This window comes from Bufo gargarizans, chromosome 6 (genome assembly GCF_014858855.1).
Source record: "Bufo gargarizans isolate SCDJY-AF-19 chromosome 6, ASM1485885v1, whole genome shotgun sequence".
Taxonomy (NCBI): domain Eukaryota; kingdom Metazoa; phylum Chordata; class Amphibia; order Anura; family Bufonidae; genus Bufo; species Bufo gargarizans.
In genome coordinates, this window is record NC_058085.1 from 10,093,676 (window position 1) to 10,106,962 (window position 13,287).

The following is a 13,287-nucleotide window of genomic DNA, read 5'->3' on the forward strand; positions in this document are numbered from 1 at the left end:
AGAAGACGAGACGTAGCTCAGAAGCAGTAATCACATTGAAAGCAGTAGACTTTGTCAGGATATATGGGTGGTTAATTCTTGAAAGGTGCAAATTAGCAGCTTGATTGTTCACCTCGTGTACATATACAGCGTCTCAGAGGAGCGCCCCCAGGCTCCCTATACCTGCCACTAGGGGGCGACTTCTATATGGCTGTAATATAGGAGCCATATACCAAGGAAGAATTGGGATAGTAGTTGCTCCTAAGGGGGCATACACCTATGGAATCTGCCTCCCACACGGGTGAAGGTAAAGTATTTGGTCCATGCAGCATTTTCTGCATAAGGGTATAGAGTAAGTTAATCTATTGTAAAGAAGCGGTTCGCACCCCCTAACTTTTCCCTACTTGCATGGGATGATTTTATTGGGTGGTGCCCCTAAATAGCCCCCTATGCAATCCCTTTAAAGCAAGTCAGGCTTGTCAAAAATATAGGGGTCACCCATCGTCCCTAATGCTGGGTTCACACCTAGGCGTTTCTCAAACGCGCGTTTCTATGCGCGTTTTTGTCGTGCGTTTTATGCGCGTTTTTTTTAATAGTGAACACGCGTTTGACGCGCGTTTGGGTGATTGACAGCAGTGTTGTCCAAAGAGTCTATGGCCCAAACGCGCCAAAAAAAGCTCCTGTACTTGTTTGAGCGTCGGGCGTTTTACAGCGCGATCGTACGCGCTGTAAAACGCCCAGGTGTGAACCCTTCCCATAGGGAATCATTGGTTCTTGCCTGTTGTGCGTTTTACAGCGCGTAGGAACGCGCTGTAAAACGCTCAGGTGTGAACCCAGCGTAAAGGTGCACTATGCATGTGCGGATTATAAGAGGGCATCACTGAACTGGAATGTTTTTCCTAACATTTTTACGTGTTATCCCCACACCCCAATAATTGTGAAACCTTGTCTGTTCTGCCACAAGATGGCAGTCTGAATACATCTCATATTGACGATTTGGAGAAACTTAAATGGGTTGTCCACTCTGGTCATTTTGCAATAGGGTAACTCACTCGGGACCTCTGCCCCCTTCATCAGGCCTGTAGAAAGGAACCACAAGACAGCTCCTTTAATCTTACACTTGTATTACTTCCCACAATCCTCGATCTTCACCCAGCTGTCTTTATAGACCGTATCCCACCCCACCCAGAATGCAGCATGGAGGGGCTCGGTAAAGATGGCGGAGAAGGTGTGGAGGTGTTTGATGGGGTCACTGAGCTCGTAAAAGGATAACTGCCCGGCCTCATAATCCAGCCATATCCTTAGCCGTTGGCATGATGTGTCTTGGAAGACGCTGACTTCTTCACTATCATGTATGGCTGAATATTCGCTAATGAAATATTCCAGAGCCCAGGACCGGTCGTTACTGCCAATGACTGAGTTAGTTTGAGCCCTGTCTATGCTGGGGTAACATACACCAACCCTCCACATCCCTGATCCGCTTCCCTCCATATCCCAGTAATGTACCCCCGAAGAAAAACTCTGCCTGCTCAAGATCTGATTACACTTGAACCTCCCGGGAGTTTTGGGGAGATCATTTTTGCGTTCGGAGTAGGCTGCCACTTTCAGGTCGTCTGATATATTTATATAATCGCCGGCCGTGTCCACGTCCAGGAGGATGTCTGTTGGAGGCGGCATATAAATGCCCCTCCGCGCGCCTCTCACAATATCATTTAGGGCGTGTAATGCATTCGAGATTGGATCCATACACAAATCATCTGCGACATTTCCATCTTCCCTCATCCTTTTCGCTGTCGGACCTTTCTCAGATGTCACGTCGGAGTGAACCTTGGGACCGTGGTCTTGTAGGACAGCTACTGGATCGGTCATGTGACAAAGCGCTTCAGTATGCCGCATCGACGCGGATATCCCATCTTTCTTCATCTCCAACTGTCGGATCAGATCAGAGGCAGTCAGCAATGCTTGCTCTTCCTGCCTGGAGACCTCCATCAGGACTCTCTTCTCCAGATCTTCCAGCTGTCTCCTTATGTCTCCAAACATGGCGGATATGTCCTTTGTTGTGCGAGTTGCTTTATAGTGGATGTTTCTCTTGCGTTCCTCCAGACTCTGTACATTTTTCTTCATCTCTGAAATCTTCGATTCCAGTTGTTGCAAAATTTTGAACAGCTGACTCCTCTTCTTTTCGGAGGCTTTATCAAGTGACTCCACCTGGTGTCCTCCATGCTCCCCTTGCAGTCTGCAGGACACACATATAAGCGTTGAGTCCTCGGAGCAATAATATTCCAGGATCTTTTTGTGGACAACACATTTCCTGGTGTTCAGAGCTATGCCGGGTTCACAGAGGATGTGTTCTGGAGACTTGCTGTGGACTCTGAGGTGGTCAGGACACAGAGAAGCTTCACAATGCAGACAGCACTTAACAGCAGGGACTGGAGTATGAATGCAGTACCTACAGAGGACTCCACTGTTCCCTTCTGGCTCAGCAGACTGGAATCTCTCTGCTATGTTACGCAGAGTAACGTTCCCCTGCAGGACAGGGTGTCCCGTGAATCTTGCTCTGCAGTCAGGACAGCTGTATCCTTCATGATTCCCTTGTATATCCAGCACACCATTGATGCACCCCCGGCAGAAGTTGTGTCCGCAGCTCAGGGTGACAGGATCTGTGTAGATGTTCAGGCAGATGGAGCAGATCAGCTCGTCCCTCAGATCTACAGACGCCATCGTAGTCAGCAGGAAATGAAAGTGAACTTCCTGCTACCTTGCATCTGCAGCCTTGTTGCTTTTAAAGGGGTATTACACCTTTTGAGAGAAGGCGGCCGCAGACACAGGATAAACATCATCTGAAAGGCCCATTTCAACAGATTTTTCCCGATTGTTGGCCGTCAGTCGAAGTTTGATGTAAAGGCTTAGATTTATTGGGCCTGTAGTTGGTCGCTAACTTAAAGGGGTACTCTGAGAATCCAGTACTAGGTGGAGAGTAACAAAAAATGTTCGTAAAGGGGTTATCCAACCCCTATAATGCCCCCTCAAAATGCCCGGGCCCCTCACACAGAGTATACCTCACTCCCCGGCACTTCTGATGCCCGCACAGCCACCACTGCCTCCTTAGCATCACCCGCGATGCTAGGGACGCTTGTTCCCGTTGCGGACTGCTATTGGCTGCACATAAACCCCTCCCCCCCCCGCGCGCCACAGGGAGATGCAGCGCCATCAGAAGCGACACAGGTACCGGGGAGCGAGGTAAGTGCAATCTGTGTGATGGGCCTGGGCATTTTAGGGGGCACTATAGAGGTTAATAGCCAAAAAAAAACTTGGCTTCAGCATGCCATGGTGGATGTAATGCTAACACAATCACGTTTTTTTCTTTCCCTGCGCCTCTGAATCTGCAGCAATCGCAGAGGTCACGAAAAATGTTCTAAAGTTTTCATTGTGCCCCCCTCACAGTAGTTATGCTCTCTCTGTGCCCCCTTCACAGTAGTAATGCTCTATCTGTGCCCCCTTCACAGTTGTAATGCCCTCTTTGTGCCCCCCTCACAGCAGTAATGCCCTCTCTGTGCCCCTTCAAAGTAGTTATGCCCTCATTGTGCCAACTTCGCAGTAGTAATACCCATTGTGTCCCCTTCATAGTAGTAATCCCCATTCTGCCCCCTTTCACAGTAATAATGCCCACTCTGCCCCATAACAGTTATTCCCACCCCCTTCACAGGAGTAATGACCTCTGTGCCCCCTTCACAGGAGTAATGACCTCTGTGCCCTCTTCATAGTAGTAATGCCCATTGTGCTCCCTTCACATTAGTAATGCCCATTGTTCTCCCTTCATAGTAGTAATGCCCATTGTGCTCTCTTCACAGTAGTTATGCCCATTGTGCCCCCTTAGTAGTAGTAATGTCCTCTGTGACCCTTTGTAGTAGTAATGCTATTCATAGTAGTAGTGCCCATTGTGCCCCCTCTGTATAAAAATAAAATAAAAAATTGTGCCGTTCCTGAAGCTCACATCCAGCTCTCCCCCTGCAGGCACAGATCGCTCTGCAGCCCTGTGTAGGAGGAGCACAGGTAGATTCCTGGGCTGCAGAGTCCTGCCACACAGGCCGGCAGCGCAATATGTGCCTGCAGGCTGAATGGTGGAGCAGAGCTGAGTGACAGGACCGCAGGCACCTGGTGCAGATGTAACATCCCGAAGTATGTTACCAAACTCTTTATCCCCGCTACAACATGTTCAGTGTAATTTTATTGTCCATCTATATAATTATATTGTCATTAATGTCATTTAATGTATTTCTAGGCCTGTTTCATATATTATGCTGTAATTTTCCTGTACACCAGCAGGTGGCAGCAATGTGTGATCAGGTCCATAGCCAGTTTAGTATTGCTAAACTGGAATAGTTCATTCCAGTTTTAGCTTCCCCTCTTCTGTGAGCAGAAGTGGGCTGGTCCCATGTCCTGTCTAATGGGGAGGAGAAGGAAGTCTAGTTAGTGTACCAGCCACCCCGGCTCAACTAGTCAGGCCCACACCAAGCATAAGATAGACAGAGCAGAAGATTCTCCAGGCACATAGTATAGCTGCAGAAGAGATATTGATCCCTGCCATACATTGCTAATACCTGCTGGGACCTAGAAGACTATTGCTGTAACTCGTGTGGGTTAATGCTGCTATCCAGTAAAGACAAGTTTGAATTATATCACAAGTCTGGATCTCATTTACTGCTACCAAAGTTCAAGTACTCCTTTTAACAACAATCATCATTTTATTGCAACTGAGCCAGTATCCAGGAGTCCAGCCGTACCCAGGTAGGAGACACCGTTGACACTACCCAGAGACCCTATCCCCACTCTGGCATTCCTCACCTGGTACGTGAGTTATAACATCTTAGAGGGCCCTGCTACAGTACCTGCGCACATTGCAATTGGCGTCACAAACAACTCATAGACTTATACACATCTATCCTGACCCACAGAATAGTTGGCCACCGTACCACGCCCCGGCTCATTGCACAGACAGTCACTTCCCCCCACAAGGCACTTACTAATGTATTGTGATTTTTCCATAGTGCAGGGCCTTTGCTAGGGTCTCAAAAGATCCGGGGCCCAAGCCCCAATTAATATGGCCCAGTTCTCTAAATCGCCATCCCCCCTCTGTCCGCATTTTGCTGTACTTGCTATACAGCAGCACATACCTGTCACATCCAGAGCCTCCCAGGTGAAGTCTCCTCTGATGTAGATCTTCTCATCATCTTCTCCATTTGGTCCAGACAACTTCTTTCAGCTGTTCCTCATCTCAGAGTGCAGAGTGTGACACACGGACATCTTAGCTACCTCACTTTTCTATCATCATCCCCAAACCTGGAGTCCCCACACTGTTATCCTGCTGCTCGCTGTGCTCCCCAATACCACCCTAAAGAAATATCAGTGCCCCCCATAGTAATATTGCTCCTCATAGTCCCACCAATAGTAATTCCCTTCTAGAATGCCCTCATTAGTAATACTGCCCCCTACAGTGATAATGCTCCACAATAGTACCTCCATTAGTAATACTGCCCCCCCCCTACAGTGATAATGCTCCACAATAGTGCCTCCATTAGTAATACTGCCCCCTACAGTGCCCAAACAGTGATAATACTCCACAAGAGTGTCCAATTAGTAGAAGAGCCCTCCAGTATTAATAATACCCTCTGTGGGGACTGGCTCTGGTAGACAGGATTAGTGGACGCAGTATAAAGTCAACAAGTTCTTTGGATCAAAACAGTTCAGTGTTTTATTCACACAAGTGACAAAACAAACAGTGATATTCAAACAAAAAGTCACTTTGCGGTGTTGGTGGTAATTCACACCATGCAGCAATTCTGCCTCAAAGAGTCCTTGCTGACAGCAGCACCAACCTGTTTTGACGCCAAACAGGTAGCAAGCCTTCATCCAGACACCAGGCTCCCAGATCCCAACACAGAGACCTCGCTTCTGAGCCCAGCTGCCTATTTAAGGACAGCCAGGTGCTACCAAAACCCGGATCGGCATTTAAAATCTGGTCCGGTATTTGACCTCACCTGGCTGTAAATCAGCCCAGCAGCACATGCTGGGAGGAAAATACCTGTTTTCCCAGACCAAACCTCTCACTGTGTCACATACCTTCCCCCTTTGTTCAACCCTGAGGGGGTGAACACACGCCAGACAGTGTACCCAGGACAGGGCATCAGCGTTTCCCTGTAACCGGCCTGCCCTGTGTTCCACTGAAAACTTAAAGTTTTGTAGGGAGAGAACCCAAGGGGTGACCCGGGCATTTCTGTCCTTGGCCTGGCTCATCTACTTCAGAGGGGAATAGTTAGTCACCAGGCGTAATTTTCTCCCCAACAAATAATAGTGGAGAGATTTTAGTGCCCACTTGATAGCCAGGCACTCTCTCTCCAATATACCGTACCTGGTCTCGGCTGGGGTGAGCTTACAGCTGAGGAAGACAACGGGATGCTCCTACTCGTTGACTTCCTGAGACAGTACAGCACCGAGGCCTACTTTGGAGGCTTCGGTCTGTACTATGAACTCCCTATTGAAGTCGGGCGTCACCAAAACAGGGGAGCCGCACAGGGCCAACTTCAAAGTGGAAATAGCCTCTTCCGCCCGCTCATCCCAGCGAACGTCACTGACTTATGTCCCTTCAAGAGTCCTGTCAAGGACGCGGCTAGAGTAGCAAAGTGGGGAACAAACCTCATGTAATAGCCCACCATTCCCAGGAATGACTACTTGCCTAGTAGTGACAGGTCGGGGCCAATTCCATATCGCTTCTATTCACTTGGGATTTGATGACTCCAGGTACTTAGTCTCTTCTAACCCTATCGCACATTTTTTGGGGGTTAGTGGTTAGGCCAGTGTTCCGAAGGGAGTCCACTACAGCCTGCAATTTGGGTAGGTGACTTTCCCAGTCGGTACTGTTGATGACAATAGCCAAAGCGTACCGACGATGTGGACGAAGTACAATGTCCACTAGTCGCTGCAAAGTGGCAGGGGTGCCATGCAGACCAAAGGGTAAGACCTTATATTGATACTGTTCTGAGGCGTGATGAAGGCAGTTTTCACTTTGGCAGCCTCTGTTAAGGGCACCTGACAGTACCCTTTCGTGAGGTCCAAAACAGAAAAATACCGGGCTTGTCCTAACCTCTCGATGATCTCATCCACCCGGGGAATGGGATACGCATCAAATTTGGAAACCTCGTTAAGTTTTCGAAAGGCTTTACAAAACCGCAACGTCCCATCCGGCTTAGGTATCAATACTATAGGACTGGCCCACTCACTTTTTGACTCCTCAGTGACGTCTAGCTGCAACATTAGCTGCACCTCCTCCGATATGGCTTTTCGCCGAGCCTAGGGCACCCAGTATGGTTTTAATCAGACTTTTGCCTGAGGCTCAGTGACAATGTCATGCTGGATTATGGAAGTGCGTCCAGGGAGGTCCGAGAACACATCTGTGTTCCGACTAACAAACTCCCTGGCCTCCTGAGTCTGTTTAGGGGAGAGGCTGCCTCCTCTCTTGCATCAGACAGAGGGGCCAGTACCTCTTCTCCTAGAAAACCCGGCCGCGGGACGTCTTCTGTACAGGTTTCCCTATCTTTCCATGGTTTGAGTAAATTCACATGGTAAACCTGCTCCGGCTTTCAACACCCTGGCTGGTGTACCTTGTAGTTTACATCTCCAATTTTCTCTAGTACCTCGTAGGGCCCCTGCCACCTAGCCAGGAACTTACTGTCCAAGGTCGGCACCAGAACCAAAACCCGATAACCCCAGTTAAAGATCCGGACCCGAGCCTGCCGATTATAGACCAGACTCTGGGCTCGCTGATCTGCCTCCATATGCTCTCTAACAAGAGGCAACACTGTCTCTATCCGATCTTGCATCTGGGTAACGTACTCAATGACACTTTTATGTGGAGTGGGTTGTTGTTCCCACGCCTCTTTAGCCACGTCCAAGAGACCGCGAGGGTGTCTGCCATATAGCAGTTCGAAGGGCGAGAACCCGGTAGAGGCCTGGGGTACCTCTCGCATTGTGAACATAAGATAGGGCAGAAGGAGGTCCCAGTCCTTCCCATCTTTAGACACTACCTTTTTCAACATATTTTTTTATGTTTGGTTAAACCATTCTACCAGACCGTCCGTTTGCGGATGGTAAACGGATGTCCGTAGTTGTTTTATGTGCAGGGGTCCCTTGGTCTGTCAGAACCTCTTTAGGTAGTCCTACTCGGGAAAACATCTCCATTAACTCCTTAGCTATGAGTTTGGCCGAGGTATGTCGCAGTAGGACCGCTTCCAGGTACCGAGTGGCATAGTCTAGAATGAGTAAGATGTGTTAATGCCCTCTCGCGGACCTCTGGTGGACTTCGGTACTGGGCTTATAAGGTCCATAGCTATTCGGCCAAATGGTACTTCGATAATCGTGAGAGGTACTAGGGGACTACGGAAATGTGGCTTGGGGCTAGTTATCTGGTAGGTCGGGCAAGACTTACAAAACTCTTCCACTTCTTTGAATATGCTGGGCCAGTATAACCGCTGTAGAATACGATCCTGAGTTTCCCAGGGTTCTGGTCTCCCCCCTGAGCCGGGTCACTCTGCTAGGGTTACCCCTGTCTCACGGGTATCAGTCACTCTCATATCAGGCCTTAGTGCCAGGAAGTCTCGTCCTATTATGAGTTCATAATGTAAATTGGTGGAGACGGCCACCTCGCGAGTCCACCTGCCGGCCACCGTGGACAGAGACACCAAGGTGGTGGGATAGTCCTTTAAGTCTCCATAGATGCACACAACCCAGACTTTTTGGCCAGTATACTCGGCGGGTTGCACCAGGGACACCAGACTCCCTGAGGCCAGCAGAGCTACCACTCGAGTGTCTCCCACTTCCACCTGGCACAGGTGGCTATTGTCTATAGTCTCTGGGGTACCTGTCGCACACAGCTTCCTGGCATACAAGGAGTGGCGGTAGCCATAGTTAGTATCTATGGGTTCTCCCCGATGGGGACAGTGGGCCCTTATTTGGCCAGGCTCCTGACACCACCAGCAGACTATCGGAGCTAGGTCTGTAGGGGGTATATCCTGGGCAGGTTTTGCTGGCACCAGTCACCGGGTCTGGGGTGGAGATTTCCGTGGTTTGACTGCCCCGCTCCCAAAAGAACCTCCCTGTAGAGTCCTTGTAGCCTCATAGAGCTCCACCAGGTCGACCATCTCAAGGGCATTACCATGAGACACCTGGCCGATCCAGTGCTGGAGAGGGTACGGCAAAGCCCTTCAGAATACATCAGCCAATAGACAGTCCAGCATAGCAGTGGAACTCGGCACGTCAGGCTGCAGCCATTTTTGCAACCGGTGTAACGGATCATAATACTGAGGTCTCGCACGTTCAGCTGGGTTAAACTCCCACTGATGCACCCGCTGGGCCCAGACCAACACATTCACCCCTACTCTTGCCAGAATCTCACCCTTTACTGTCGTGTAATTGGCCGCTTGATCATCTGGTAAGTCCAAAAACAGCTGCTGGGGTCCAGATGCCAGGAACAAAGCGATGACCTCAACCCACTGATCTCGTGGTAGTCTCTCCCTCACGGCCACCTTCTCGAACACCGCCAGATATGTCTCGACATCGTCCGAGGGGGTCATCTTAGGGATCGCCGCACGGACCGCTTTTCGGGCATCGTGGACGCTCTGGGATGCTCCTGCCCCTTGTAAAGCCATCACATGTAACAGCAGCTGTTTTTTTTCCTGCTGCTGCTTATTGGCCTCTAGCTATTGCAGATTAGCCTCCACGAGGGTTTTCACGACAGCTTCCATTTTGTCGAGAGATACATCAAACCAGTGAGAATACAAACCGTAAGACATACAACCGTGCCCGGGAAAACTAAAATATATTGGCCTTCAAGCCAGCCTCACTGCAGCGGCCCGCATCCTACACCAATTGTGGGGACTCACTCTGGTAGACAGGATTAGCGGACACAGTATAGAGGCAACAAGTTCTTTGGATCAAAACAGTTCAGTGTTTTATTGACACCTCACAGAGCCCCCAGTAGAAATAAGGCCCTCCTATTGTTCCCCCAGTGGTAATAACGTCTATAATGCCCCCAGTATTTATACTGCCCCCTACCGTTACAATGCTCACCCTAAAGTACCCACAGTATTTATGATGCCCCCTGTCACACCATACAGTCCCATCACACCATCTATCCTGTCCCCTCCAAAATACAGTCCCATATAAATACCATCACTCCACTCCCTTCTGCCCCTCCAATATATAGTTCCATGTAAATAACACTATTTCCCTCCGCCATAGAGTCCCATGTAAATAACATCACACCATCTCTTCAGCCCCCTCCAATACACAGTCCCATGTAAATAACATCACTTCCCTCCCTTCAATATACAGTCCCATGTAAATAACATCACACACCCCCACTAGCCACCTCCAATATAAATAACATCACCCCCTCCAACATTCAGTCCCATGTAAATAACATCACTCCCTCCCACAGCCGCCATCAACATACAGTCCCATGTACATAACATCATCCCCTCCCCAGCGACCTCCAACATTCAGTCCCATGGAAAAACCATTACTCCCTCCAACAACCACCATCAACACACAGTACCATGTAAATAACATCACCCTGTCCCAACCACCTCCAACATGTAGCCTCATGTAAATAACATCACCCACTCAACATTCAGTCCCATGTAAATAACATCTCTCCCTTCAGCCCTAACATACAGTCCCAGTTAAATAACTACAACTCCCAGCATTGCTCTGACTCTCCCTTCACTTACCTCTCCTCATGTAGCAGACACAGCTTCTTGCCCCAGGACTTCTCTTCACTGCCCCCCTCTCCTGCACTGGTCACATGATGGTGACATCATCGCAGGTCCTTCCCAACCACTGGCTGTTTTGCTGATCACAAGACCTGTGATGTCACCACAGGTCCTTCAGCTCTTCCAGTGCATTAGAGTCAATTGTATTGCCGTCCTGAGGATGGCAATACAGTTGTATCTAGCAGGCAGGTAGGACATTCGGGGCCTGGGACAAGACATCAGGGGCCAAGGCCCCAAATGTTTTAACCTAGCAACGCCCCTGCCATATTGCCTCCTTTACTGGCTTTATTCATTTTTCTATTACGTCCACCCTGCAATCCAAACAGCCGTGGTCATACTTGCACACTATAGGAAAATGCACTGGCCTCTAGGGTGGCTGGGACTGTGGAAGCGCGCATAGTCTCAATGGGGTTTTCCCACAAATTTAAACTTTTTTTTAACTTATTTTGACGACTTTATTTCATGCCTGTGGATGGGAGGCAGCTCATCAAACACCTGTATCTTCCACGATGAACTGCAATTAGCCTAACCTCCTTCTCCCCTGCATACAAAATAGTCCTTCACATATAGCCCTAGAGATACACATACTATGTGATACCCCCACAATTTCATTCTCTGCTATGGAGAGATATAGATTCTATATATTTTTATGCATTTAGAAGTAGAGGTGAATGAATGAAAGGTGTCTGGGCAACTTCACCTACTTCTCTATGGTGGCACTGAGAGGAAGACCCTCTAACTCATCTGCGTTCCAGCGGTCATCACTTTCTCATCAATTTAGCAGTACGAGACCTTGAATTTTGCAGTACGGAAGTTTTAGATTTTATAGGAACCATTTTGAGGTGTATGCAATGTATATACTGTGTTTTTACTGCAGCTCTCACCCTCCTCTAGCTCACACTAGATTGCAGCTAGAGCATGTGACTCTAGCTGCATTCGTGTCTGAAAAAGTCCTCTGAAGCAACCCCTCTGTGCAGCCACATAGCCTGGGCTTGTCTCATTGTGGATGGTCCTGATCATGAGAAGGAGCGGTACTATGCATATTGGTCCATTACTCTATTCCCTTCCATAAGGCTAACACAGTGTTTCCCAACCAGTGTGCCTCCAGCTGTTGCAAAACTACAACTCCCAGCATGCCCGGACAGCATTTGGCTGGCACAGCTGGAGGCACACTGGTTGGGAAACACTGGGCTAACAGATGATACCTAGCATAGCGATAGCACGACAAGACCAAATTAGTCATTTAATCTTTATTTTATTTTTTATATAAATTCAGTTTTATAGCTCAGACATGCTTTACCATCATCCTGGCCTCATGAACAACCTCGTATTACAGATGTACAGTTGCAAGAAAAAGTATGTGAACCCTTTGGAATGATATGGATTTCTGCACAAATTGGTCATAAAATGTGATCTGATCTTCATCTAAGTCACAACAATAGACAATCACAGTCTGCTTAAACTAATAACACACAAAGAGTTAAATGTTACCATGTTTTTATTGAACTCACCATGTAAACATTCACAGTGCAGGTGGAAAAAGTATGTGAACCCTTGGATTTAATAACTGATTGAACCTCCTTTGGCAGCAATAACTTCAACCAAACGTTTCCTGTAGTTGCAGATCAGACGTGCACAACGGTCAGGAGTAATTCTTGACCATTCCTCTTTACAGAACTGTTTCAGTTCAGCAATATTCTTGGGATGTCTGGTGTGAATCGCTTTCTTGAGGTCATGCCACAGCATCTCAATCGGGTTGAGGTCAGGACTCTGACTGGGCCACTCCAGAAGGCGTATTTTCTTCTGTTTAAGCCATTCTGTTGTTGATTTACTTCTATGCTTTGGGTTGTTGTCCTGTTGCAACACCCATCTTCTGTTGAGCTTCAGCTGGTGGACAGATGGCTTTAAGTTCTCCTGCAAAATGTCTTGATAAACTTGAGAATTCATTTTCCTTCGATGATAGCAATCTATCAAAGCAGCCCCAAACCATGATGCCCCCACCACCATACTTCACAGTTGGGATGAGGTTTTGATGTTGGTGTGCTGTGCCTCTTTTTCTCCACACACAGTGTTGTGTGTTTCTTCCAAACAACTCCGCTTTGGTTTCATCTGTCCACAGAATATTTTGCCAGTACTGCTGTGGAACATCCAGGTGCTCTTGTGCAAACTGTAAACGTGCAGCAATGGTTTTTTTGGACAGCAGTGGCTTCCTCTGTGGTATCCTCCCATGAAATCCATTCTTGTTTAGTGGTTTACGTATCGTAGATTCGCTAACAGGGTTGTTAGCATATGCCAGAGACTTTTGTAAGTCTTTAGCTGACACTCTAGGATTCTTCTTCACCTCATTGAGCAGTCTGCGCTGTGCTCTTGCAGTCATCTTTACAGGACGGCCACTCCTAGGGAATGTAGCAGCAGTGCTGAACTTTCTCCATTTATAGACAATTTGTCTTACCGTGGACTGATGAACAGCAAGGCTTTTGGA

The 13,287-nt window shown here is 48.3% G+C and overlaps 1 protein-coding gene across 1 annotated transcript; it reads right to left on the reverse strand.

Annotated features, from left to right (window-relative positions):
- Positions 1-697: 697 nt before the first annotated feature.
- LOC122940618 (E3 ubiquitin/ISG15 ligase TRIM25-like) lies at positions 698-9,605 on the reverse strand. The gene is made up of 2 exons (XM_044297270.1): positions 9,552-9,605; positions 698-2,730 (listed from the first exon to the last, which is right to left on the reverse strand). The coding sequence occupies exons 1-2, from the start codon at positions 9,603-9,605 to the stop codon at positions 1,105-1,107; spliced, it is 1,680 nt and encodes a 559-aa protein (XP_044153205.1). The 3' UTR covers positions 698-1,104.
- Positions 9,606-13,287: the final 3,682 nt, after the last annotated feature.

What these genes read in the sequence shown, in the direction of transcription:
- LOC122940618 (XM_044297270.1), bottom strand. Translation starts at nt 9,605, where the DNA reads ATGACCCCCTCGGACGATGTCGAGACATATCTGGCGGTGTTCGAGAAG. An exon ending in CGGTGTTCGAGAAGGTGGCC is followed by an intron (nt 2,731 to 9,551) that starts GTGAGGGAGAGA and finishes GCAAGGTAGCAG; the next exon opens with GAAGTTCACTTTCATTTCCT.